Source organism: Lepisosteus platostomus, chromosome 4, assembly GCF_059453375.1.
Source record: "Lepisosteus platostomus isolate fLepPlt1 chromosome 4, fLepPlt1.hap1, whole genome shotgun sequence".
NCBI lineage: Eukaryota > Metazoa > Chordata > Actinopteri > Semionotiformes > Lepisosteidae > Lepisosteus > Lepisosteus platostomus.
The window spans coordinates 61,519,678-61,547,415 of NC_142614.1; the positions used below are offsets into that span (position 1 = coordinate 61,519,678).

Genomic DNA, 27,738 nt, shown 5'->3' on the forward strand with positions numbered 1-27,738 from the left:
AATTGTTAATGAGGAGTGACATTTCAGCCTCATGTTCTTTTGTTAGTTGTAGTCAAATTATTCTTCCATGTCTGAATTCTGAAAGTTCAAAATGTACTTGTTTGATTTTCCATGTTTTTTGTCAGATGATCTCCACTGCACTCTGAAATTATTAAACCAACAAGAATTGAGGGTTTTGTTCACCATTGTACAGTACGTTTGTCATGGTGTGTATGTGGGTTAAAGTTAAATTACAGTTATTTTCATTTTCAGAGCTCTTCAGTGTCACCTTCAGCCAGTTTCAGAGCCACAGAGAAACACAGGAACTCGACAGATTACTCCTCGGATAGCAAGAAACAGAAAACAGATGACAAAGACTTGGCAACCCGATATGTGAGTGTCACGGTAGATGAATTTTGATTTCTGAAGGGGGAATGGAAACCAGACAGGAGTCTTAGATCAGTATGTCATGTTTTCACTTCCTTGTTTGGATGTGTAGCAAAATGACATGAGGGAGGGAAAAAGACATTGCATATATGGTCTGAGCAGTGCTGGACTGAATGTTGTTTTTTTTCTCTTCTTGACTTTAGGACAGTGATGGAGAAAAGAGTGATGACAATTTGGTTGTTGATGTTTCCAATGAGGTATGCTAATAATTATTACTTTTAAGACCCATTCCTTTTTTAAAGTACAGAGCAGAAAAAAGGTCAAACTACTGTTTGTACATTGCATTATAATCTGTGAAAATCTGTGAGGTTTTGAGAATGAACACAGCATTAAATGGTGAATATCTAATGAAATCCTCTATAGAAATTAGAAATGCAGCAGGAAGAGTTTTTTTCATGAGCACAGAAAATGGTGTTTCCCTTCTGTGCAATATGCCCTTTCTTGTTTGATTCAGGATCCTGCTTCTCCAAGAGGAAGCCCAGCACATTCGCCTAGGGAGAACGGACTGGATAAGACCCGGCTGATCAAGAAAGATGCGCCCATCAGCCCAGCCTCTATTGCTTCATCCAGTAGTACACCCTCTTCAAAATCCAAAGAGCTTAATCTTGTAAGTTCAGCAACATTAGACTAAGTATTATGTGGTACACCCTTATGACTTATTCCAGCTGGTTTGTTACATATCTGCTGTCTTTAAATGTTCTCTGTTAAGTCACTTTTTTTCAGAGGTACTTTAAGTTAATTGTTTTTTTACATTGCTGTTGTTTTAAAGTAATGTACTGCTATTGTACAGCTTTTGACTCATCAAGACGTATTGTGAAGTGGATAGCATTATTTCTAGATAAGCTCATAATACACTCATTTATATCCAGAAAATCTTAAAGGATGTCCTGTTAGGAAACCGATTTAAGAACAAGAGGTGATTAAGTACAAATCAAAGTGCTGGCTGGGGGGAGGCATCATTATAGCTGTAGTTAATAGCGTGAGAAGAGCATATAACAGAAATAAATTAATAGAAATGTACACTGTACCTATACACAAAATGCAAAAAACACATCAGTGATCACAGTGCTATTAATGTGAGTTTAGATTAACATAGAAAAATTCCACTTTATCAAATGTCCAAATCAAGGCTGTTATATTGGGATTTTATATGGTTATTTTGCCTTTTTAGAATGAGAAATCTACCACTCCAGTATCGAAGTCAAGCACACCAACTCCACGCTCAGATGCTCCAACTCCAGGCAGCAATTCCACCCCAGGATTGAGGGCTGTACCTGGCAAACCACCAGGAGTTGACCCATTAGGTAAAAAAAAGCAGCTCAGTGTTTGCTAAGCTGCAGAGGGTTACAAAGCTACTGGCAGCATTCTCCCACTGTCTGGGGTGTTACGCGTACCAGCTTTCCTGGCAAACCTGTCTAGCATTACAGAAAGCTCAGCTTGCTAAAGTTGTACTTAGATGAATTCAGTGCTATTTAATTAAAACAAGAAAGCGTCGGGTATTGTATGGCTGCTCTCTTGCTTTGCAAGCTTGAATAATGGAGCAGCTTAGCTGTGCAAATTAACTGCCTGTTGGCAGTAGAGAATGTCTGCTGCATTTCCACAAGGCATTAGAAAACTGTCATCTGAAGTAGAAAGCCTCTTCTCAATAAATAGTTTTGAAGGCAGTAGTTGTGATGAACACAATTCCTCCATTTTCTTGAATTTAACCATCCATACTTTCTCACTATTTGCACATAGTCAAGCTTTAAGATGATCAAAAGAGTTGTCTCTTTCCCAAGTAGCTGTTGGTCTGTATCCCCCAATGATCAATCCTGTGATAATACATTTTATGTGCCAATGATGGCAGATTTCCCATCCAGGATGGCAGAATAGTTAATTTCAGTTGTGTCCCAGATCATTACTTCAACTCCTGTAATGATTTTGAGAATCCTTCTTACTGCTTTAATGTACACAAAAGAAGATCAGTATTGCCTTCCACTACACACAATACTAATGCCTGAGTACTGTTTACCTCCACTTCATGTAAAAATGAACCATTCTTTGATTAGTCTGTCTTTGATTAGAAAACTTTGTAGTTTGCATCTTTAAATGTATGTAAATTACTTGGCCTTTCAGCCTTTCTTTAATACAGGGTAATACATTCCAACAAAGCATTGATTCAGCTGTAATTCATCTGGGACCAAGTATCATAAGAGCAGGAGACTTAAATTTTTAAGGATCTTCATCTTAGCTTTCTAAAATTGTTCTGGGTTTCTTTTTACATTCTAGCGCTTCATTCACTTTTGATTAACTGACATTTTGACTGACCTAATGTAAAAAAGAAGGAATGTTTTATGTAAAAAAAGAATATACAAGATGATAAGATCTTACTTAACATGCAGTTAGTTATTACTATGATTTGAAGGAAATACATATTTTAAAACTTGGCTGCAGAAAATATATTAAAAAAATAAGAAGCTTAAAACATTGCAGAACTAAAATGAAATAGAACATCAGTTCACTTACCTTACATTTCTGAAGTTTAAATTCATTATGAAAGAAGAGAAATCTTTTGGTCTTTTTGTTCTTATTAAATAACCTTTCTTGTATCCTAGCAATATATTTCTGTGTTCAGAACCTTATTCTAGAAAGCAGCATGGAGTTATATTTGGCAAAAGAAGAGTTCATAAGTTAGACATTCAAGAGCTTAAGGTCTTGAGAAGGTTCAGGTGTTTTGTAGACAGTTTTTTAAACTCAGAAGTTAAGTTTTGTCTTGACTTTTGCAACATCAGCCTGTTCTGCATACCTGTGAAACTAATGTGGAAAAGGTTGGGCTTTGAAAGATGAGGGCTATTTTTGTATCATCCAGGAGAATCGTTTATCTGTTCTTTTTTTTAGGAAAACCTTCTGCCTTGACCACACTATAGCTACAGTTTCCAGTGATGTGGCAACTTCTAAAATCCAAAACCTCTACCCTAGGAAAGCATTTAGGAGAGCACATGGAAACTGACAGTCCATTGCTTAATGTATGTGCTAAAACATCTGAAACACAGTGAACTATGCTGTTTGGGTGTGTGTGGAGGGGGAGAGTAAATGTTCTAGTTCTTATTTTTTTTCCCCACATTCCCTTTCCAGCTCCTGGTCTCAGGGCACCCATGGCAGTGCCCTGCCCTTACCCTGCTCCCTTTGGCATTGTGCCCCATGCTGGCATGAACGGGGAGCTGACCAGCCCAGGGACTGCCTATGCTGGCCTACACAACATTTCTCCTCAGATGAGCGCAGCTGCAGCTGCTGCAGCTGCAGCAGCCGCCTACGGCCGGTCACAGGTGGTAAGTGTCCAGGAACCCAGATCTATGGGAGCTGGAGGAAAGCTGACAAATCGAGTTGAAAAATGTGGGAGAATTAGATTGCGTTGCTCATTTTGGCCATATGTATAATGCATGTTACTCTTTTTTTTCATTTTTCAGTAATAGATAATGGAGAATTTCATTCATACTAAACTGGGTTTCTTGGAATACAGCCCTAGGCTCAAATCCTTGAGTGCTATCTGTGTGGAGTTTGTATGTTTTCCACAGGTTTGTGCCAGATACTCTGCTTTCTTACCACAGTTCTAAGGTGTACTGGTAGGTTAATTGACATCTGGGAAAACTGGCCCTGGTGTGAGTGTGTTTGAGCCTGTGTGTGTCCCCAGTGATGGACTGGTGTCTCCTACAAGATTTATCCTGCCTTGTGCCCTATGCTTGCTGGGATAGGCTTCAGCTCCCCCACAACCCTGAATTGGATGAAAAAGTTAGAAAATGGAGGGGTATTCATAAACCGTACAGAAAACATACTGGTTGTTTTGTGTGTTTCTAATGGCTATAGTGCTTTAAATCCAAGTAGAATGCAAAACACAGTCGAATTCTTTAATTAGAAATGAACTGTATCTGTATCTACAACTGATTGGTACAGGCTTTTTTGTGCTGCTACCAGGGATAGACATCGCTGGTTTTGGAGGGCCAAAAGCTTCAGGTTTTCTTTTCAAAGCAGCAGCACCTGAAGAGCTGGGAGAAATTGTTACCTGGGTCCCTTTAAACTGAACAGTGTTAAGCTTAAGAATCCTTTTTAGGCTGTTAAAAGCTGAGTTGGAATGAAAACCTGCAGACACAGCAGCCTACAGGGCCTGGACTGCCCATCCCTGTGCTTACAACTGATTAATATTTCTCTTGATACTTCAGTTTTTATAAGCAACATTAATCCTTTAGATAGCAAAGAAACACTTAACAACAAATAATCTGAAAATAATAAGCAGCAATTATCTTTCTGTACATTCCCTAATACTTGTAGAAAATACATATATTTAAAGATTTCACCATGACCGCATTTGTAGTTTTATATCCAGAACAAACAACCAAAGTTAAAATAATTTGGGATAAGTCATATAATGTGAAATTGGCTTTGTGTGCTCTTTTGGTCACCAATTTACTGTACACTTATAAACAAGTGTGGACATACATTACATAATAAATAATAAATGCAAGATGTTGCCAGTAATCAAAATAGCCACTATAAACAGATTTCTTTATATGTTGAGTGTAATCTCCATTCCTGTCAAAAGTAACCTGCTTATTTCTCTGTCATAAACTAATATGATGGCAGTTTCCAACTCAAAAGTTTGTTTCAGAAATGATTGTGCCGAAATGTAACAATCCATTAGCCATTGTTCGATATAAAACAGTTCTTTTTTTAATTTATTTTTTCTGTTATTTATTAAAGCTGCTTTTATCTTCATTAAATTATATGTAAAATACAAAGGAATGTGAAGTTTCGATCATGAGAGTGCACTTTTTCCAGTGTGCTTTAACTTAAGATAGTATTTTTGAAACCAGAAATTGGACATTGGTTCTACTCACTGCAGGTTGGCTTTGATCCACATCATCACATGCGTGTTCCTGGGATCCCTCCAAATTTGTCAGGAATCCCTGGAGGAAAGCCGTAAGTATCTTGTTTTATAGTTTATTCATTTTGAAAATCTAAGTGTCAGTTGAAGGGTTTCCATGTGTGAATAGAGACTGATGTAGACGGCTATGGTACTGAGCAAAATTGATTTTCTGCACATTCTCTTCAGTTATGTAGTAGGATATATATAAATAAAAGCCTTTCTCAACATTTTTAATTTGGATTATCTCAAGTCAATCTTTGTGTAAGACTTATGCTACAGTGCAGAAAGTTGTAAGGCCCTCTGCTATGACTCTCATGTTCTAAGATGTTTCTTTACAGCAATTGACATACATTCCAATAGAATTTCCCTTTCCATTTTGCTAAGGGAAACTTTAAACAGTGTGAAAAATCTTGGAAGGGGAAGGATCAGTAAAATACTAGTTTACAACAAACTGAATATTGTACTATAATTTGTGGCTGATCTGTAATGTGAATAAAAGCCTGCTTAGAAGTGAATTGATGTAACCAAAATCATTGCACTGGTTTCATAAAAATGTAGTCTTGGCTTGAGCCTGGTCCAGTGAGAATAATCACAACAGTGACTGACAAGCTGATGGAGAAACACATGCTTTATGTGATAAGTTCAAGTGCTGTCAGCTCGTATTCCATGTCCAGAATATGCAAAGGCATTCTTTTCTTTACTAAAGCCAGAAGCCATTAAATGTTGAGCATTTGAGGCACACCAGAATTGTTTTTCACTCTGTTACCACCAGCGCTCAGTGCAAGCTTGCAGGAGTTAAGAAGCATTTACTGGATCTTTAATTCTTTTAGTCTGCATTTGGGAATAATAAAAATACTTGCCTAAGGAAGTGAAAAATCACAGATCTCCAAAAATGAAATACCTATATGAAGTACATTCAGTGTATCTGTCTGCAATTGAGTTTTTACGGTCGTCCTTTTTGAATTCTGATAAATTCAGATTCCAGGGGCAAGTGTATCTACTGTAGTAAACTGTGTAATTGTTTGTAAAAAAACTATTGTGAAGTGTTAATGCATTGTCAGCTTGTTACATTTTTGTATTTCATCGTTCTTTGTCTTTGATAGTTAAAGCAAGGTGGTGAATACAATTACCTTATTACCAATTGAATTTATTTTAAAAATCTCATACATCCATTTATTAATTATATCTTTTAGATTATTTCTCCATATGTGGTCACTTCTGAAAAGACCATCTTTAATATCTTTGTATTTTTGGTTTCAATAGTCCTTGACATTTCTCCATTTGATATAGTTTATTTTAACACATTATTCTTCAGAAAGGATCTGCCAGTATTTGTGAACTGATTCATTTTGAAGTTGGAGAATGACGGGATCCTTCCAATAAAATGAATGGAAAGTTGCTTTTGCTGCAGGTTTGCCTTTGCATGCCCTGTGATTTAATCTCCACTCTCCACTACCCACAGAGCTTATTCATTTCATGTGAGTGCCGATGGCCAGATGCAGCCCGTCCCCTTCCCTCCCGACGCTCTGATTGGCCCAGGGATCCCGCGGCATGCCCGACAGATCAACACCCTGAGTCACGGAGAGGTGGTGTGCGCCGTTACCATCAGCAACCCCACCAGACACGTGTACACCGGCGGCAAGGGCTGTGTGAAGGTCTGGGACATCAGTCACCCTGGCAACAAGAGCCCAGTGTCTCAGCTGGACTGCCTGGTGAGTACTTGCTGAGTGCTACAGTGACGTGGCGAGATGCCAGCTTAAATTAGACCAGGCCCTTCCTCTTTTGTCGTGCACGCTGTCTCACTTGCTTCAAAAGCCCTGCCTACGTTGTGAAAGGAATATGCAGCAGGCAGGTCACAGGCAGTCAGCTGATGCAAGATGAAAAGCGGAAAGCCAGAACCACAAAGCACAGTCGAGGCTAACAGATGTGAACAGTGGTTGAGAGGGAGCAGAACCTGAAAGCACAGGGATGAAGCGGCAGAAAGTGGGATGATTTCTTCCTTTTCAGCAGTGTAAAAGGAAAGGATGGTTCAAGAAGTGCTTTTTAATAAGAAATGCAGGATGCGTTGTGTGTGTTAATTTTTCATACCAGTGTATCATCATAACATTAAGAATTATAAATTATAATAAAACAGATTATTGCTTTAGCATAAATGATGGGGATGAAAATGTGTTAATTTAAGAGAAATTCAGTCACTTTTGTGGATTTGCTTAGTTAATAGAACATAATTAAGACTTCTTGCAAACTTGAACGTGTTTGAAATGTAAGGGGGTCTCAGATATTGTAAATTTGTAACAGTTGTAAGATCTAGTTAGAGTAGAGGATGTTTTGTGATGATTTTAAAAATAAAACTGTACAATACATTTCTGTATATACATACTTGAACATCATTTTGCTGACTTATTTGAATGTAACTATTTTTTATACAAGAATTCTTTTAATAAGAGTTCTTAAAAATCCATCTTTATCCCTTGGTGTTTTAACAGACAGATCTGCAGTTTGGATTGCAGACGAGACAGTCATTTTGGATTTTCTTTTTCTAAAAAAAAGAAGTATTATAAAGTAAATAATTAATATTTGTTAAAAGAATGTATTACTGTAGTACTGAAACTGGAGCCATGGAATGGTCTGTTTTAATACATTAGTCGTGACAACAAATGACAATGCTTTTAATTAATTGAAGCTGAATTAAATAGAGAGAGCAATAACCAAAATTGTTTTCTTGTTCTGCAACCCTAATGGACAACACCAATACATTTCTAGCTTTTTAACCATATTGCTTCATTCCTTTGCAATGAAAGAGTAACATCTCAGCTGGTGTTTAGTAACTATCTTTATTGCAACCACTGAACTGGCACATGGAGGTAGCTAAATCTAGAACACAGGATTATCAAGGGAGACACTGGCATAATGGTGGTCCCACACAAGCTAGCTGGAAAGCTGCAGCTAATAAGGAGGATAAAATCAGCATGCTCCCACCCAAAACTCCCACTCATGGCTCCAGCCTTTTAATCCTAAACTTTAATTTAGGCACTCTTAAGAACAAAACCACACCCCAAAAAGGAATAAGGTGTGGCCAACCTTAACTTCATGGGGAGCAAAAGTCTGAATTCCCTGGTAGGCTGTTAGGAGAACCCAGAACAAAAACAAACTGTGAATTACATAGCTAGACACCATTTAAATTTCAGACAGTGTCTTTCCTTGTGCCCATAATACATAGGTGTGGTTACACTTAACTGCTATATATTCCGAAGGTCTCTTTTGTAAAAAAAATAGCATGCAGTCCTGTGGTATTTCTTACACATGATACATTATATATCTGCATTTATCACACGCTGTCTTAAAGTATGTTTAGGACATAGAGGATGTGTTTATGCAGGTTTCTTGTTACATGTTTACATGTTTATTTCCATAAGAATAAGATGCCACGTCCTGTCTCACTTAATATAAATTTAGAATCATAAGTAACTCTGAAGGTTCTAACTCCTATTTGAAACATACAGAAGTGTTAGTTTACCCTACCAACTGTTTGTACATAACATTACTAGGTAATCAATGAGTTTAGTTGTTAAATACAACAGTATATGGTGTTTTTTAGTATTTAGGTTAAATATGATTTTATATCCTTGCATAAGACTGTGTGTTTTGATCTCACCTTTTAGCACTGTCAATTTTAAATCTGTAACTGCATTTCAGCTGAAAAACATCCAATTAAAAGTAATATAATTTAAAGGAAAAGGCTTTCTTCTTGATTGCTGTGTTAGGATAAGCTAAACTAATAGTTAATGTCATGGGTAAGTTACTAAAAGTTATGTTTTTGGCTGGGTCAACTATGAATTAGAATGGCTAATAGACTTTTAATAGGGATGTGATTATGTTTCAGCTACCTATTATAAACCCTGAATCTGACTGATTATTAAATGCATTTAAAAAAGTATTAGATTCTTAACACTACTATTTGTACAGTAAGGGCCATATGTAATTTTATTGTGTAATATAAATAATTAATTGACTTTATATAGCTCTTTTCATCCCAAAGAATCACAGATTGTTTAACTCTGTGCTTAATTTTGTGTTGGAGCTCAGCCCCAGGCCTCTCAGCTTGAGAGTTTTGAGGATTCAGGACAGCACCACTACAGAACTTGGTCTTGTGACATGAAAGAAATGACAATGTTTACAATTTTAAAATAATTATAAAGACAGTCACTCTTTGACTTGACCATTACGTTTCTGCAAAAAATATATATTTGTGCACTGCGCAGTGTGTCTGAATACCTCAATAAAAGACTTGAAATTAAGCAAATAAAACAACACAGCAGAACAGGACATGGAGCCTCATGTTTTACTGCACAACCCGCCAGCATAGATTGTCAGGAATTAAGTGGGAATTCATACGGGATGGATTTTGCATTCCAGTAGTGCACACTCAAACATTCAACACTACATCGCCTCAGAAATGAGAAAATTATTTCGGAAAAGTAGTGTGTTGCTAACATCTGGCTAGTACTACATGAGACTACACATTTGAATGTAAAAAAAAAACTGCCTTGATTGTGTCACACCTGCTCATGCCTTTTTTTAAACAAAAATGTGTTTATATCATGGTTTTATGAACATAAAGAAGGAATAGAATTTTATCCCAGATATACTTTTGCAAACATGATTACCCATGGGCTGTATATAGTATATGCTAGTGGGAGGTCACGCAGTCGGGTTTTGAAATCCTACAGACTTGACAGAGAAATGTTTTAAAAAATAAGAGCAGGTCTTCTAGCAAATGATTATGACATTTGAAATGACTAATTTAAAAGTTTTTTTAAGGTTAACCTAGTTAGTTATTGACAGTAATGGCTTGAAAATGTACTTAAAATGAGTAACATTGTTATTAATAATTATGTACATCCGTTACCATTGCCAGTATTTCTGTTGCCCCTCATATATCTGCTCTCTACCATTCCCATTGAAGACTGAGACTTCCTCAGGATTTCCAAATTAAGCACCGCTTTACATGTAGAGGAGAACCCATTTACTTTCCTAGGAAAGAGCAGCACCATTTCAGTGATTTCACTTTGGGACACGTCGGATAAAGGAAGATACAGGAAACTGCGTCTCAAGTTGAATTAAAGGGGAGTTTTAGGTAGACCAGACTGTGCAAGGCTTGAGTGGAATATAGCCTGGACACCAAGGTTAACATCCCCTATTGTTTTGTATTTGAGTACCACGAGATCTTTAATGACCAAGTAGACAGGACCTTGTTGAAATTGTCTGGTCCAAAGCGAAGACCGCCACCTACTGTTGCACCAATGCTACCTGCAGCAGCATGGTTCTTACTGTTATTAAGGACTTCTGATGACATGTTTTCAGATCTCCAGTAAAATTAAAACTCTCAGCATGGTGTGAATTACCAACTTGAGCCAGGGTCTAGGTTCAGCGTTGTTTTTGGCATGGAGTTGCAGCCTAGTGGCAGATGTCTTGGCAGTAAGTCAATATGGTGTCCTGGGGTCAGCTCTGCTAGCCCATCCATCCCCATTGCCAGATGGAGAGATGGATAGAACCCGCTCTTAATAAAATCAATAAAATGTCTCGTCTGGCACCTTAATTTGTAATAGCATGCACACCTCAGGCCGCAGGAAAGATTTGTTAGACAAAGCCAACATGAAAACAATAACGAAAAAACGGGAGGCTCCTTTCATATGCTGTCGAGTAAAATTTGACTGTAACTAGAATAACTCTTAAGGGATTGCTTTTCACAGTTGTCTGGGAACACAACAAAAGCATCAGATTATGATTATGAGAAAACCCTATTTCTTTTATTGCCACTAAATTCAGTTTTAAAATCATATCTTGTACATTTTTACATTCAATCAAATGCTTTTGTGAATAAAAAATAGAATGTTTATATCCACTGTGACTGTATTAGAATTTTGTTTGGGTCTATGCTTTGTGATGATAATTAAGATTGAATGTCTTACTGTGCTGAGTAAGTAGATAATGTTTAAACATTTCCCTTATGTTGTGTGAGTGTCTTTTTTTTTCCTTGCTGGCATTAATCCACTCTATCATTGTCATAAATGTAAATGCCTCATTAAGACAAGGAGGGAAAACAGTACTTTTATGGATTCCTGCACTCATGTTAATATTGTTTTTCTTTCCTCGTGAGTAATCTGTTGATGGGTCCTGTCTCCACAGAACAGAGATAACTACATCCGTTCCTGCAGATTACTCCCTGATGGACGCACCCTGATTGTTGGTGGGGAGGCCAGTACATTATCCATCTGGGATCTGGCAGCTCCTACCCCGCGCATTAAGGCCGAGCTGACGTCCTCGGCTCCCGCCTGCTACGCACTGGCCATCAGTCCCGACTCGAAGGTCTGCTTCTCCTGCTGCAGTGATGGCAACATCGCAGTGTGGGACCTGCACAACCAGACTCTGGTCAGGTGAGGCCTCCTGCCTTAAACTGAAAGTTGACCATATTGGAGATGGGGTTTGCTGGACGTGAGGGGAGTGAATGGACAGTGTCGGTATTTTATTTTATTTTTTTCTTTACATGGAATATCCAGGGATGGTTTATCTTCCGTCTTAGAGGCTGCTCTGCATTGGCTAATTTAGCATTAATCGAAAAATGCTGATACCAGTATGTGGATCAGATGCCATCCTTACCTGCCTGTACACAGTTCATCAGTTCATCAGTCTTTTCCTCTGGTGACTGCATGTGCGAAACACAAAACCACGGGACTAGGCAGTTTCTTTTCTTGATCACCAACTCAGCAGCATGCTTGATCTTATTACATTTAGAGCTGAATTTGTTGATCATAGCCTTTTCATTTTTTTTCTGTTTGCAGAGAAACCCTTTTGTAATCATATGCTTTTTTCTTGGAATGTCTCAATGATTTTGCCATATAAACAAACTAATTTTCTATTCCTCCAACACACTGCAGCTTCAGAGAATTTTGAAGGCAAAGTAATTCTTTGTTGGATGAACAAGGTCCCCCTATCATTAAACTATGCAAGTTGCCCTTTTTAGTTGTTTTCTTTTCTGCTCTAAGCATACTTTCCATTGTAAGCTTAATTTGCATTTGCTTTCCTCCTGTTGTATGGTGGAGGTCTGCAGAATTCAATATGCTTAACTGCATCAAGTTTCTGTGAGAAATTCTGCTGATGCGACAGTGCACAATTTTTTGGAAGCCACACTGTTAGCCTGCTCATCTGAAGACTGGCCATATCTGCAGTTGGCTGACCTCTTCTCCCGGCTCTGTTGACTTAGCCATCATGACAGGGTTGGCAGCAGTAGCCAGTGACCTTGATTGCACATGAATGCCCAAAGTGGTGTTGACAATTCAGCGTTTCCTATTTTTTCCATCTGTTACATATTTCACCAATTGAACCATAGCTCAGTTTTGTCTGAATCTCCTGTAGAATCCTCTCCCTTTATTTACCTCTGAATGACAACTAGCAGGAAAGGGGTGGCTTCATACTACATTAGATATCCAGTGTGTAAAACAAATCCATTTTGGAGCTGGTGGTTCTGGATCAAGTGAGCTCTTTTTGCCCAAAGCGATACTACACTATGTGATATAAGCCAATCAATGAGCCAGTGCTTGAGAGCAGCATAGTCCTCCATTCTCTTAGGCACTCCTTCACTGTCCAGTTTAAAGTGATCGGAAAAGCTTACTGCTGTGATAGGTTAAAAGTAGACGTTTGACAGGGTAAAAAACATGTCTTTCAGAACAAAATAAATCACTTTGAGGACAGATCTTGTCGCTGCAACATTTAAGTGGTCAGTCTGCCTAAGGCTTGGAGGGAGATAATACAGTACTTACCAGGACATCCAGAAGAAGCTCCCAAGCTGGTCTGTCCTTTGTCCCTGCAGTCTCCTGTTGAGGCTGACAGACCTCATTACATTTATGGAGGTTCTACCTAGAGATCTTTTAAAATCCCACTAGCTGATTTTCAAGCTGCCCCACAATACAGAACAGCCATTTGTAAGTGGTGGTCATAAATAGAAGTGAATTTGCATTGTCTTAGTTTCTTTTCCCAACAGATTCTGGAGAATTTCCTGATTTACAGTGGGGGGGTGGGAGTTACACTGATCTGGTTCCCAATAAAGAGCAATCTGATTTTGATTTGCTTGGACTCATTAGCTTTCTTTCAATATTGTTTTGCAGTTGTAAGTGGGTATATCGTTAATAATTACATAATTATTTAATATTTTCTTCTCATTCTTTTTGTGATGGGGGCAAAAGGGAGAGCTGGAGTACTAGTATGGGACATTACCCAGATCCATGTAGTGGATGGACAGTGGACGACAAAGAAGAGGATAGATAGTTTTGCAGTTCATTTCTTTTATGTTCTGGATTCTGTTGAGTTTGAAAGACGGGAGTGGTCTCTAATTGTGATGGTGCATTGTTCAACTATCCATCAAAAGAATATTTTGAGTAGTCTGGGGATTGTACATGTTCTGATTTTACATAGCTTCCTGTGGGAAGGAATTTCTGAGGACCTTAAGTATACTGGTGTCTTTATATCATTGTGATTCCACAGCTCTTCTGTATCTGAATCAATTTTTCAAGATAAAAATATTGTACTTCTTACACCAAGGGCTGTCTGATACTGGTGTGCTGGATGCCATCACAGTCTTGTTGATCTTGCACTTTAGTAGTGCTGATGGGGATTTCTGGGCCCGCCTGTGGTTGGGTGGCTGAGAGATGAGGCTCTCGGGGAGGGGCAGTGGGTAATAGGTAAGCTGGAAGATAATGCCCCCCTAATAAAAGGGATTCAAAAGAATCATAAACCACAAAGATATTTTATTTGTTAAATCTTTTCCCTGTTTACTCTGCAAAGTCCAATTCTACCATTAGGAAATGCACATTTACTTTCTGTGTAGAAAGACAAGGTGTTTTTCTGTATTTTTGTTTTTGTGTTGGAATTATCAGGCAATTCCAGGGCCATACGGATGGAGCCAGCTGTATTGATATTTCCAATGACGGCACCAAGCTGTGGACGGGAGGCCTGGACAACACAGTAAGGTCCTGGGACCTGAGAGAGGGCAGACAGCTACAGCAGCATGATTTCACTTCACAGGTACACTTCCGGATGCAAATCCTAGGTTGGGAATGAGTGTAACTGAACCATGATATATTACAGGCATTGGAAGAAGATGTTATTTTACAAATGTATCCTTTTGTGTTTCAATTTCAAATCACTTATTGACAGGAATTTAGAGTTATCTGTTATGAACTGTTATGTATGAAGGGAAAAACACAACTAAACAGGAGAGTAAATCAATCCTGACAGACATGGTATAACAGCATATAGACCATTTCAGTTTTTCACTCATCCATGTCTATATTTACTGAGACACATTACAAAACATAATAAATGCTGTTTGTTCCAGTGTTTATTTGTTGGATTTGTAATGCCTTATAGTATATTAGATGGAAAACTTTAATTTTTCCTTAGGCTTTAGATTCCCTTGAATTTTCTTCTCTCCTTTAGGAATTTAGTTGATATCTGTTCAAGATGTTGGAGTATTCTGCTAACAGCTGAAAAATGTCTTAGTGTGGAATGGTGTTATGTAGCTCTTTTTTTCTATAGTACAGTTCAGCTGTCATTTAAAACTGGCAACATGTTAATTTTTCATCCACATTTGATGCACAGATGAGTACAATGTTTTCAGAGGTGACTAATAGAAATATAATGACGTTTTAACACTGGATGCATTGTTACACTTGCTTCTTATTAACTGTGATGAGGATAAATCAGCTAAGGTATTGTAAATGCAAAGATAAGATTTGGGTGATTTAAAAAAAACCAAAATGAGATTTTCACTAAATTGAATCTATTTCCATTTCTTGGTTGCAGTGTAATCTGTTTCAACATTTATCACTTTCATGTTCAGCATTAATGTAGAAAACCGGTATATTCCACAAATTTTTAAAGGAGATCAGAAATTCAGAAGAAAATACTTGGTAGCATTATTTGTGACACAATTTGATAAAATAGTTTAATATAAATTGTTTAATCTTGTCCCTTTGAGCTGTGTAAATAATTAATGGCATCTTAAATATTTCATAAATGGATATCTGCTATAGTGTGAACTACTGATTGCACATAGTATACACAAGAGTTGTGTGCCTCTTCTTTTTATGGTACAACTCTTACTTGTTTAACAATAAACAAATTAAGGTTTATTCCATGCTGAAAAGAGCAGAAAAGAAACACAACGTTTCGGCTGTAGAGCCTTCTCCGAGTGTGACACCTTCTTCACACCCAAAGAAGGCTCCACAGACGAAGCATTGTGTTTCCTTTCTCCTCTTTTCAGCATGGAATAAACCTTTACTTGTTCCTTTGCAGCCTACGCATGCTGACACAGCAATCTACTTGTTTAACAATACATTTCCTATAACTGGCTTTATTAGATGTGCACTGAAACATGAAGGTCCTCTGGAGAGTCCCATTATTATTTTCTGTTTTGCAGATCTTCTCTTTGGGGTACTGCCCCACTGGCGAGTGGCTTGCTGTGGGAATGGAGAACAGCAATGTTGAGGTGTTGCATGTCACCAAGCCAGACAAGTACCAGCTGCATCTCCACGAGAGCTGCGTTCTGTCACTCAAATTTGCTCACTGTGGTAATTACACATACTTCACATTTCGAACGGTTTGCAGATAGTTTGTAATACAAGTGTGTATCTGGCAGGATCTATTTTTAGCTGCTTATGTGCATTTTTAATTAAGTTTAATATTTTTTCTGTGGAATATTAAAGGTTTATATATTTTTTATTTATACTGCTGCGCAGTGAAAACACAGCAGAATTAAATTTAATATCAGCCGCCTAATAGGAATATAATTTGTATGTTCAAATTTGAGTAGAAAGGTTCACTGATGAGGTAGTTATTCCAAGGAACCATAATATACGGAGCTCAAGTCATGAACACTTCCAGGTGCTTAGTAGTAGAAGGTGACAAGAAAATTGCCAAATATTAAGAATAGTATAAAATTGATTAAAATCTGCATTTAAAGCCATTCTGAAAGACATGGTTTTATTGAATTCATAAAATGGCAAAACATGCAAACATGCCCAGCTTGGGTAAGGAAGAACACTTGGTTATTGGCATGATTGAAGGCAATGTGTGAGCAAAGTTGCCCGGAGAATGATATGTTCTTCTTCAACCATTGACATCTATTCCAAATGAACTAGAAATTGAGCTCTGTAAGGGACAGACCGTATCCAGCAAGACAGAGCAGCCACTTTGGCCCTGGTCCATCTGATTCATCTGTTATCATTTTGAGACTGCAGTAGCTCCAATGTGAAATATTTCGGGGAGAAATAACCCATGTATCAGCACCATCTGCATCAAAATGAACTTCATGCTCAGAGGCCATTCAGGGGTAACATGTTGACAGCTGAGAGATGAAATTGCTGCCTCCTGTGAGCCAACAGTTATTCACTATTGAATGCTGTTTTGCCCTTGAAAGCCCTGACAGAAGATGAAACGTGGCTGGAGGTTTCGTACTGATTATGGTGACTCTTACATAGCTCAAGCTAACCGGTGGGACAGTGGAATTGGTGCATCTCCTTTATCACAACAATGCCTGTATGGCAGATAAAGTGAGGGCGCAAGCTTACTGCTCGGCGATACATTGGTCGAATCTTAAGAGTCAGCAGCCATTCCTGAAAGTCAATCTGGAAGTGTCGATTACAGTAGAACACTGCAAGAGCACAGAGTGCTTGGATTACAATGGCACAACTTCATGAAAACTGTTGAGGTCTTGCTGTGGCCAGCTTTTTTTGCTGACCTGTCCAGTAGATCATCTGTGGGACCAGCACTTCAGTATCGGCAACAAGAAACAACTGCCACCTGCCAACCTCTTACACCTGGTTCCAGTAGTTCCAGAGCGGTGGAACTTTCTACAGCAGTCTGTCCAGAGTCTATCACAGTCTGGGTGATAGCTGATCCAAGATTTGCAATGTTTTTAGTTTAACAGTATGTTATGTTTCATGCTGGAAACGCCATCATGTCAAGTTTAATTAAATCCATTAGACCTAATAGTTTGTTTTTTTGTGCAACAGTATACTGTATGTATCAGGATCATATTGTATGTAGAGAAAATAACTGACAGTTATTATTCAGCATATCATTATATACTATTCTTTGTTTAGGCCTTTTAACTGTAGCTTCATCAATGAACTGTTTAAGCAACTGCATCCTCACTAAATTAAATAGCGTATAAAGAAGGAGAGTTGGGTAGGAGGAGAGTCCAGAATTACAAAGCAAGGCTTTGAGATAATGAAAGTTTAGGTGTTAATGAACCTCTGACAGCGCTTCAGTGTTGTGCAGCTGATTGGATTACTTTATCATCAGTAAATTAGTGTGGTGAGGATGTGGAGGTTTCTGTTTTCTCTTTACTGTTTGAGGATAAATGCCATTCTGGGATTTACCAGGAGAATGTAAGCATTGCTGATTTCCCTTGATCAAAGGCAGCCAAGTTCTTGAAGGACAGCTGCTGAACTAAGAATGGGCTTCAGCAAGTTACAGCTTATTCTCTCCACTTTTCCAAAAGAGATAAGGTTTTCAATAATCTTAGAGCTGGTTTAAATTTTTAGAAGGTCTACAGCAAGAGTGTTCTAGAGCATATGTTAACATTTTTTCTGTTTTTTTTTTTCTGAGGTGGTTGTGTCTGGGGCTTTTTGCTTTAATATCCATGGGTATTCTGTCCTGAGACGAATCGCAGCACAGTGTTAAATGGCTAATGTCAGACGTAGTTATAGTCCAGTGGAGTCTTATATTAGAGTATTTAAATGCATTCCAGTTGGATTGCTTGTGACTAATATACTATAGGCTGCCCAGGTTTGACCTTCATGTTTTATTAGTCAACTGAATAATACCTTAAAACCTTTGCCTCTATAAAGGTAACAGATTCTCATGTTCATGATCATTTAAGTTCCACTCAGTTTCAAATTTTGCTTTGCATTGGTACCCCCTTTATTGAACCCTCATATTAATGCATATTTTTCAAATTAATCTTTTCGTATAGCTTTAGAGACATTATTATTGGTTAAGAACAGAAACATTTCTGCTTGACTTTCTTGTATTTTTTAGTCTTTCGATGCGTAATTCCTACGCACATTCTGTGTGAGCAAGAGTTTAATTCTTTTCTTATCCCACTGCTTTTTAGGCAAGTGGTTTGTGAGCACTGGTAAAGACAACCTTTTGAATGCCTGGCGGACACCATATGGAGCAAGTATATTCCAAGTAAGTACACCTGAAGCACAGATAAGAAATTAATGAGACTATAGTGTGATTTGTGAATGTTACGTGAATGTTAGCATTGCTGTTATTTCCATAATTTTGATTTTCAGCTAGTGGGCAGGGCTTATGGTGACACCTTCTCTGGCAAGATGTCTGGAAAATAGGGCTGCAGAGAAAGCAATTTCGTCTGCATTCTGTTTATGATCTCTTGCTGGCACCAGCTAATTTGCAGCAGTGGGGGTGAAGCGATAATGACAGTTGGGCACTGTGAGTCAGGAAAGCTGCTTTGGAGCACATCTTGTCAAATTGCTGCATGGCTTTGAGTCAGTGTCACTGTGGACTGTGAAATAACAAGGTACTAATACAGGCGTCTTGGGCAGGTAATGTCTTGGCACCAACGTTTATGTTTTTGGAAGGGTCAAAGGAAACCTTGGCGATACAAAATTAATATGGGTAAAAATAACATCAACACACAGTGTTGATGACTTTGTAATAGAAACAAAAGGCAGTTTCAATTATGTTGTTGTGAAGATCTAAAATGATTATTATTGCCTTTTTTTTAAATGGCAAAATGTCTAGTCTCATGTAGAAACAACAGGTGTAGGTTTGGCATAGCTTTATCAACTGCAGTGAGCTGTCAGTGAGTTGAAACACATTGAGGTTACTAAGGCCACACAGATTGTAGATTGCATTTGGTGAAACATGGTGTGGCAGAGATGACATCATAAATCTTTGAAAGAAAAAGAAAACTATCATGCTGACTTTGAATATGGTGTGATGTTTACTTGGTGTCATGAAAAGCAACAAAGGGAAGACTTTGATGCACACAAATAATTCTTCCAGTTCTTTCCCTGTGGTAATGTTGTCTTTATTACTTGCAATAAGCAAACCATATTATCTTATTGAGCTTAATGTTTTTTTTAAAACAGAAACACACGTTTAATGAGTGGTGTTGGAAGTGCATTGCAATTTATGAGTTTTAAAAGCCAGATACTTTCTTGTATTTTTACAGAGCAATGTGATGAAGAATTTCATACAGATTAAATTACTTATCTGGTTATATTTTATCATCAATTAGGACTACTTTGCAGGTTCAACTAAATTCAGCATGCTTTCTGAGACCTGATGAAATTCAATTTAGGCTATTCATAATTAGTCAAACAGCTCCCTTATGAATAATAACATTTTTATGTTGAAATAAATTTGGACCAAGGCTTAGAATTATGCACACGTGTGCAGGACAACAGTGGGCTACAAATGTGAAAATAAGCTTCCAGTGATAGTCTGATGACTTCTTAAAAAAATGAACATTGTATTTTTATATTATGCATAATTTCTAATCAATGTTTAATGATGTGCAGTGTTTTGTTAATTGTTTTGTATTTTCTTTACCAATTCTCAATGTTTTAAAATTAAGGAACATCATATTTGTGAAAGAAGCGATACTTAATGATTTGTAATTTTTTTTTATCTACAAAGTGATAACGTGCATTTGTGCTCCCCATTTTCGTCAGGGATAAGCAGTTCACCTGTTACACTTGAGTTCAGCTGTTTCTAATTGTAGCATCATTTCGAATAATTCCAGACCACAGGATTTTTTATTTGAACTGTGGGTCCTTATTTTAAAAAAAAGGTTCTTAAAAAGCTGTCCCCTGGCAAAAAAAGGGATAAAGACCCACCAATAGAAATGATTAACAAAGTAGATTTAGTAAAAGACACTAACCTGAGCAAAGGACATTTTTTTTTGCCAAAATTAAATAGAATCTCCAAGAAGTTTTAGGAGTCCTGCAAAGGGGCTTATGCTCAGTTACAGCACATTTGTTGATACATTTCTAGTGTTAAAATTGAGGTCATATCTACTGTCACTGGCAAAAAATAAATACTGTCTGTGGAATTGCCTTATTTTTCATTACTTTGCCTGTTTAGTAGCTAGGACTTTTAATATCTACAAAGCAAACTTTGATAATCCAAATACAGCATCTCTGTATGGATATGTAATAAATATAATAATAAAAATGTAGTAATGTTAACCACGTGTAGTGAAGCTGTAAACGTTGTGAATTTGTTAGCGCCCTGATTCCACAGAGCTGGCCTGGGTAGATGTGCCGTTCCAAGAAAAATAAAGACTTTTATGATTTCTCATGCATTTGAAACCACTTAAGGCTTTTAGACCTGCCAAGAATTACAGATAATATTTTGAACATACTAACTTTTTAAGGGGAGCAATTGCCAGCAACCACTGAGAAAATAATCTATTAAATCATTTATTTCTGGCAGTCTACAAACAAGTTTGCTATTGGGGGATAGAGTTACTGTTTGAAAACATCTGTTTCTGCTTATTCCCTTTGAAGAAAGAAAAGATGAATCACTCGCATATGAAAGACATTAATTATTTTTTTTGCACTGTGTTTTCTTTCATTTTACAATATGCCTTGTTTCTAATATTTTTCTCCTTTTTTTTTTAGTCTAAGGAGTCCTCCTCAGTACTTAGCTGTGACATCTCTGTGGATGATAAATATATTGTCACAGGCTCTGGGGACAAGAAGGCCACAGTTTATGAAGTTATTTATTAAACAGAGGATGTGAATACAAAGAGGACTCCTGCTGAAGCACTTTGTTATATTTGTTCTTTAAGACTGGACTTTCTGAAGCAAAAATTTGTATAAAAAAGAATCCACTACATGAGCCCTGACTTACTTTACTACGATACTGCGGATGTACAGCACACACTTGTGATACCAAATCTTCAAAGTGGAATGGACTGATTATGCCAACCAGGCTTATTCTCCACGACCTGAACACACATTCATTCTGTACAGTAGATTCAGTTATTTATTTTTAAGGAGATTTTCTAACCAGTGTTTAATGGAATTGGATACAGCTGATTAAGGTACCAACTAAAAGGTATGTTCCTAATTTAATATTGCTATTACTGTTTATTATTATTAATGCTTAGATATGGTTGGAAGTTTGGATTCTGCTACATTTTCAGAGTCTGACTGTGAAGAAAACAAAATTCATTAACCATATTTTTTCCTTGGAAGATGTGAGAAGCTCTTCCAGTTACCTGGAAAGGGAACATGTCTTTCTCACTCTTACTGTGTCTTTCTATCTCATCTTGGCTATCTATCCACACATCTTTCCAGATGACATACAATTAGAACACAATATACTCTTTACCTCTCTGGGTTGTGTGTAATACTCCCTGTTCTATGTGTACCATAAATGTAACAAATGTAGCTATTAACCTGTAGGCAGGAAAAAATAAGGTTAATTGTTATCTGACAGCATTGTGATCAAATTGATACAGTACCTTCCATGTGGATACTGGCAAATGTTTAACAAGAACATTTTAAGTTGACAAAACAAAACACTTACTGTTAAAAAGTCCCTATTAATGTCAGATCTTGAAACTTTTGTCTTGTTGTACAAGATATTAATCTTTAGTTGTAGAAAGAGAACTTTCTACAATTTCTGGAGGTAATGTGACAAATTGTTGAAGACCCTTACCTGAGCATAATTGTACTTTCACATGTACAATATAAGATGATGGAAGTTAAGGTCAGCCTTCAAATAAGTTTCTTTAGTTACAGTAATTCAATAACTTTGTCCATTATTTAGTTCATGCTGCCATCTTCTAACAAATTGTGCGGAGCCTTTTAGGCACGTTGTAATGATATACTAACAAATTTGTCTGATCTATCATTTGGACAACTAGTCCTTGATGTTTAGCAGTCATACTCAGACCTCCAACAATTGTAAAAGAAACAACTAAATTTAGCAGAACCCTCATTTCATCACGTTTGGCAAACAGCAATAGTATCATTGCTTTGAATCCATGTATTATCGATTATAATCCATGAATCCATGTACTATGTCTTCTATGTCTGTTGATTCGACAAATGCTGAAAGTATTCACAGACATAAAATATTACTGCTTAACTGAATATTTTAAAAAATGATTTTATGATTTTGTTTTTGTTTCTCAAATCACTAAAGAGATAGTAGTTGCCATGGGGGGTTGTAAATTTGGGAATCATCTGGGAAATTCTGTAAGGTCTCACTTTCTGCTCATTCTTAGTTGTCTCTCAAGCAGACTAATTTTAAACTTTCTGTATTCAGGGATTTCAGATTTTTCTTGGATTTCAGTTAAAAATGGTTATTTGTTTTGACTTTAGATGTCTTTTTGCATTGTGTGTTTTGGACTCAGTTTTTTGGTCTGAGCTGTATAACATAATAAGCAAAACAAACATAAGATCCTTTACAAACAAGAGCAGACCATTTGGCCCACCTAACTAATTTAGTTTTTTAGTAGCTAATTGATCCAAGATTCTCATCTAGCCACTTCTTGGAAGAAGCCAGTGTATCAGTTTCAGCAGCATGAGGGGTATCTTGTTCCATGCAAGAACTTATGAATGATTTGGTTTATTGCCAAAATGGCCTCCTGTTTCTTTCTAAATTTGCACACATTTTTCTCCAGTCATCTTGTTCATTCCTCCTTTCTACTGCCAGGGTGTGGTGCTTATATCCTCTATGATTCCTTTTTTCTTTCATTGGCTTCTGAGGGGTCCTGAATGTTATTTCTCCCCACAAACAACAAAGCGATCCATTTTCTCTCATCTGCCCTGCCCAGCTGCTGACAGGACATTGATGCAACATGACAACTATACTCAAGTGCTCAAATGCATTACTCAACAAACCATGCAGCAGTCTTTTGAATTATTTTAACATGGTGTCAGATGGGCCTCAGTTGTGTGCTGATTGGACAACAAGCAGACCATAGATTGAGAATCACTGCAATGAAATATAGTAGTTAATTTGTTTGTTTTGTAGGTGTGATTACCAAATTGTACACATTTTACAATACTTCATTTCGGAAATGATATAATGTAGTTCAGTAAAACTCCTCAACAGTGTGAGGTGTTTAATGTTGTTTATTATCACATTTTATTTCTGCATATATATGACAGTCTTTACAAAGTGTTAATGTCAACATTTTCTTATATAAAGTCATTGTGTGTCTGTCTTTCTGAATGTTTGCATTCAATTAAATTAATGATTCTATATAACAGGTCAAGATATGTGAATGTATTATATTTCTCTTTAGAATGTAGTACATTTAATCAACAAATGAAGGTTAAACCATTACAGTGACAGCAGTCATTTTGTTAAGAAATAGAGATCAGTTATCTTGTATTGGAAGGGTATTTTATAAGCTCGCCACCCTGTCATTTTGAGAGATATGATTCATCCACAACATGAAGCAGAAATGCAACATGTTTGTTTTAGAAATATTTCAGTTAATGTAAGAAATAAATGATGGGCTGTACAGTTTAGACAATACAAGGTTTAAGTAAATACTAGCTCAATAAGATGCTTAACGGAATGCTTCTTTTACTTACACCTTTTTTGGATTAAAATGCATAACTGGCTGTTAACCTCTCTTTATTCCTGTCTTTTCAGTTTTGCAGAAGGATGGTATTATCTCCAGACATTGGCAGGAAATGCTGTTCTCTTGCAGAAGCCAAATATTTACACAGCAATGCCCATTTGGATTACATTCCAGTTATTAAAGACCATGGACAATACAGTGTAAGCAGAAGGAAGGGAATGCCGATCGATTTGCTTTGTGAATTACACTCATGCCCGTGGAACCCAGACAGCCTTCCCACACCCAGAATTGATCTCCGACCACAAATTACAGAAGCCAGTGAATACTAACAAAATCATCATTAGCGCCCTGCAGTCATGGATTGTTGGCTAATGTGCTACGAACCTTGCTTTGGAATCCTTTCCAAAAAAACAGAATATTCTTTGCCATTTTATTTGTAAATATTTTTTTCTGGACACTACGTGCATTGAATGCTTAAAAGAACCAAGTCTGTGGATCTGCTGATGTACAGTGCCTTTGCTGCTATAGATCAAACCATTAATATAGGTAATATATTGTATTGGTTTAGGTGTACTCCATTTGATATTAGAATATAGAGCCACAATATCCAGTTTACAATAGACTTGTCTACTTGAGTTCCAGAAGTGGTAGACAAATTTATTCCAAGTTCTTAGTGTTTTGTGTCTGAAAAGTTTGAGAGAATACTGCAAATTTGAAGGATTTTGATACTAAAAGTTGCAATGTATATAGTTCTGATGCAACATCAACTGTTCTTTTTGTTTAGTTTTTCTTCAGTAATGTGCAGTGACACAAACAGCACTGCAGTTCATTTTCGGAGGTTGTATGGATTAAATATTTTTGGTTTGTGACTCTAGCTTCACTTTTTAAATCGGCAGAAACAGGTAAATAATATTACAGCACCAGCCGGTGCAGTGATCGACGCTGTTGTATGGTTTAATGATAATAGTAAATACTTAACATATTGCAGTATTTAGCATTCAGCTCTATACATGAATGAAAATTTTGCAAGTTCTTTGTTGGTCCTTATGTGAATAAAAAACATTTATAATTTATGACTCTAGCTCATATGGTGAATACTTTGTTTTATGATATGTGCAATGGTTTTCATCCCACTAGGGCAAATATGCCTATATACAAGAAATCAAAACAGCTTTCAGCTAAGAAGTGAAAATCATACCAACCTATTGTGTCTCAGACTTTGAGTGCCAATACAAGGTAAGGGAGTTAAGTCTTAGGAAGGTGCTAACAACACATTTACCATTTATATTGTGGAGAATAAAATGGGATTGCAAATTGGGACAGAATACTTGAGGGAAAGCAAATGGATGAGAAAGATGCACTTAAAATATATAAAAATGATTCAAATAGAAGTTATTAAAGATGCATACAAACATCTTATTTAAATAGCTTACTGAAGAACCTATCAGAAGAACTCTTTCTGTTGGATGAGTGGCATAATGTAGCTGTATTGGCCACACAGTGCCAATAATTGCTGAGCAATTATTGTTTTATGTTGCTATTTTGTCAGTTTGTTAGATGCCTTATGTCAAAAAGAAGTGAATTCCTAAAAGTTCAGTACTTGAGATGTTCCATTTTCTGTTTATTTATTAAAGCATGATTTAATATTTTTGGTTTTATTCTGGGGGAAACCCGAGTGCTATTGTATATCCTGAACTGAGAGCTGGGGCCTTCCCTGTATGAGTTCCATAGTCCATATGTCGAGAATCTGAGCCTTAACAGACTGTGACCAACACTCCTCAAATAGCTAGTTGGGAGTGGGACCTGGTGCAGGGGTAGGATTAGCTGGCCAGGACTCTCTTGGCTCTTGTTGAAATGGCAGCTCTTGCAGCCTGCCAGATGCCTGCAGGCTTGCAGTGACCTCAGTGCAAGATGTGCCACGTCTCCGCTGTGGAGCTTGCAGTAAGTCAGAAGATGAATGTTCCTGATGGTTGGGTGGGTCAGAGGAGCATGTCTGCCCATCCTCACTGTCCCCTGCTGCGTAGCTGTGCTGAGTGAATTGAGACATAAAGAATAAATCAACTTTCCAAATTAGGCAGGTATAAAATAAAAAAAAAGATCTAATATTATTAAACTTATAAGAAGGTGTCCCATTAATTAGAAGGACAGTAGGATTTTCACACATATGGATTGTCAGATCCCTGGCAGAAAATATTTGATTTTGAATTGATTTTTTTTCTTCAACACAACAGATTAAGCCATTTAGTTTGAAATTAATGCTTGATGATTCAAGCATTTCTGTTATCAAACAATGAAATAATTGCTCAGCATTAATGGCTTTAAACGATGGTTAAATTTGTTGAAAGTGAAACGTAAGTATTAGTGCCATTCAAGCTTGGGCTGCAAAATGTAATGTATTGGTGAAGCTCTGTGATTTGGTCCAGCCAATATACTGTAGGAAATACATTTGCATTTTCTTTATAATCTTGCCTTATTCTTTCCCTCCCATCTTTCTTAAATAACATTCCTCCTTGAAACAATATGGAATATCATGAACATCATTCTTCCTAATGCCATTTTAGAGTCAGGGAATATTTTGTGAGATTAGAGTCTAAAACTAAAAAGGGTTTTGCATTTGTAGGGCAAAAGAAAAACAGCATTCATTTTAAATATTATATTTATTAACTACCTAATGCACTAAAAAAATACCCAACTAAAGGTCATCAGATGTGCATATATACTGGATTTAGCAACTGTACAGAGGAACTTTTGTTACATTTTACATATTTAAGTCAAAGATGTAACCTCAGCAGAAAAAAAACAAATACATATGTCTTGCTAAAGATTCTGCATATGCCTGTCAATGTATGATCATCCTCTTCAAAAAACTACTTTAACCAATTTCACTGTTACCTGAAGACCTTTTTACACATCATTTTTTCTGTTCATTAATGGTTTTCTACTGTATGTAATGATTAAACAATTATTCAGTAGGTTCTCCTGATTCTGCTTTGGTATTGAATAGTTGGTCAGAATAATATTTTATAAACGAAGAAATGAAACTTGTAAGCTTACAAAATAAGAGAAACTACCTGTTGCTAGGTGTTAGATTGTTTCTTTAATACAACATGCATTTTGTCTGTTTTTTCTAGTCTGTGTCTCAATTTATTAAAAATCTCTGTGGAGTTACCATGGGTGTTTTGAGTTCAGGTACTTTCCTTTACCTTTTTTATTTTATGATATTCTGTTTTTACTTTGTTTCACTCAGCAAAGAAACATCCTTAGTGATTGAACTAGGCTGATTGAATTAAAAACTTGTGTACTGTATGAGTCAGAAGATATTTCATTTCAGACATTACTAAATTAACTTTTGTGCAATAGTAAGAATCTCACCCATCTTTTGCAGATGGATTTTCTTATTTAATTTAAATAAGAGTTATCAAAATATTATGAGAAAGAAAGTGGCAAGATATATATATATATAACTGTAGTTTGGTTAAAAGTTTGCTGGACGTCTTTTTAATGACATGGTATTTTTATATTATAAATAGATTAAAAAATACTAAAATCCAACTAATGTTTTCTTTTTCTGGATGACTCTAAATTCATCCAAAATAAGACCAAAATGCAGTTTACAGACAGTACAAATATTCCCATAAGCACTGTAAGCTGAGTAATATTTCTCTAATCACCAGAAGCGTCATGTTTTTATATATTTTATATATTATATATATTTATATAAAAAGCATCATGTTTTTTTGCAGAATAACAAACTAAATAATATTAGGCT

At 36.7% G+C, this 27,738-nt stretch overlaps 1 protein-coding gene across 5 annotated transcripts in view; it reads left to right on the forward strand.

Moving 5' to 3' along the window:
* Window positions 1–27,144, forward strand: part of LOC148673559 (transducin-like enhancer protein 4) — an 85,352-nt gene extending 58,208 nt beyond the window's left edge. For all 5 annotated transcript variants that reach the window (XM_088630168.1, XM_088630170.1, XM_088630166.1 and 2 more), the window contains 13 exons: window positions 253–372; window positions 570–623; window positions 881–1,033; window positions 1,598–1,730; window positions 3,541–3,734; window positions 5,303–5,379; window positions 6,789–7,038; window positions 11,516–11,763; window positions 14,260–14,407; window positions 15,804–15,954; window positions 18,504–18,580; window positions 21,043–21,481; window positions 24,041–27,144. In XM_088630168.1, coding sequence (XP_088486294.1) covers window positions 253–372; window positions 570–623; window positions 881–1,033; window positions 1,598–1,730; window positions 3,541–3,734; window positions 5,303–5,379; window positions 6,789–7,038; window positions 11,516–11,763; window positions 14,260–14,407; window positions 15,804–15,954; window positions 18,504–18,580; window positions 21,043–21,150 — 1,713 coding nt within the window. In that variant the 3' untranslated portion in view covers window positions 21,151–21,481; window positions 24,041–27,144. The remainder of the gene's footprint in view (window positions 1–252; window positions 373–569; window positions 624–880; window positions 1,034–1,597; window positions 1,731–3,540; window positions 3,735–5,302; window positions 5,380–6,788; window positions 7,039–11,515; window positions 11,764–14,259; window positions 14,408–15,803; window positions 15,955–18,503; window positions 18,581–21,042; window positions 21,482–24,040) is intronic.
* The last annotated feature ends 594 nt before the right edge of the window (window positions 27,145–27,738 follow it).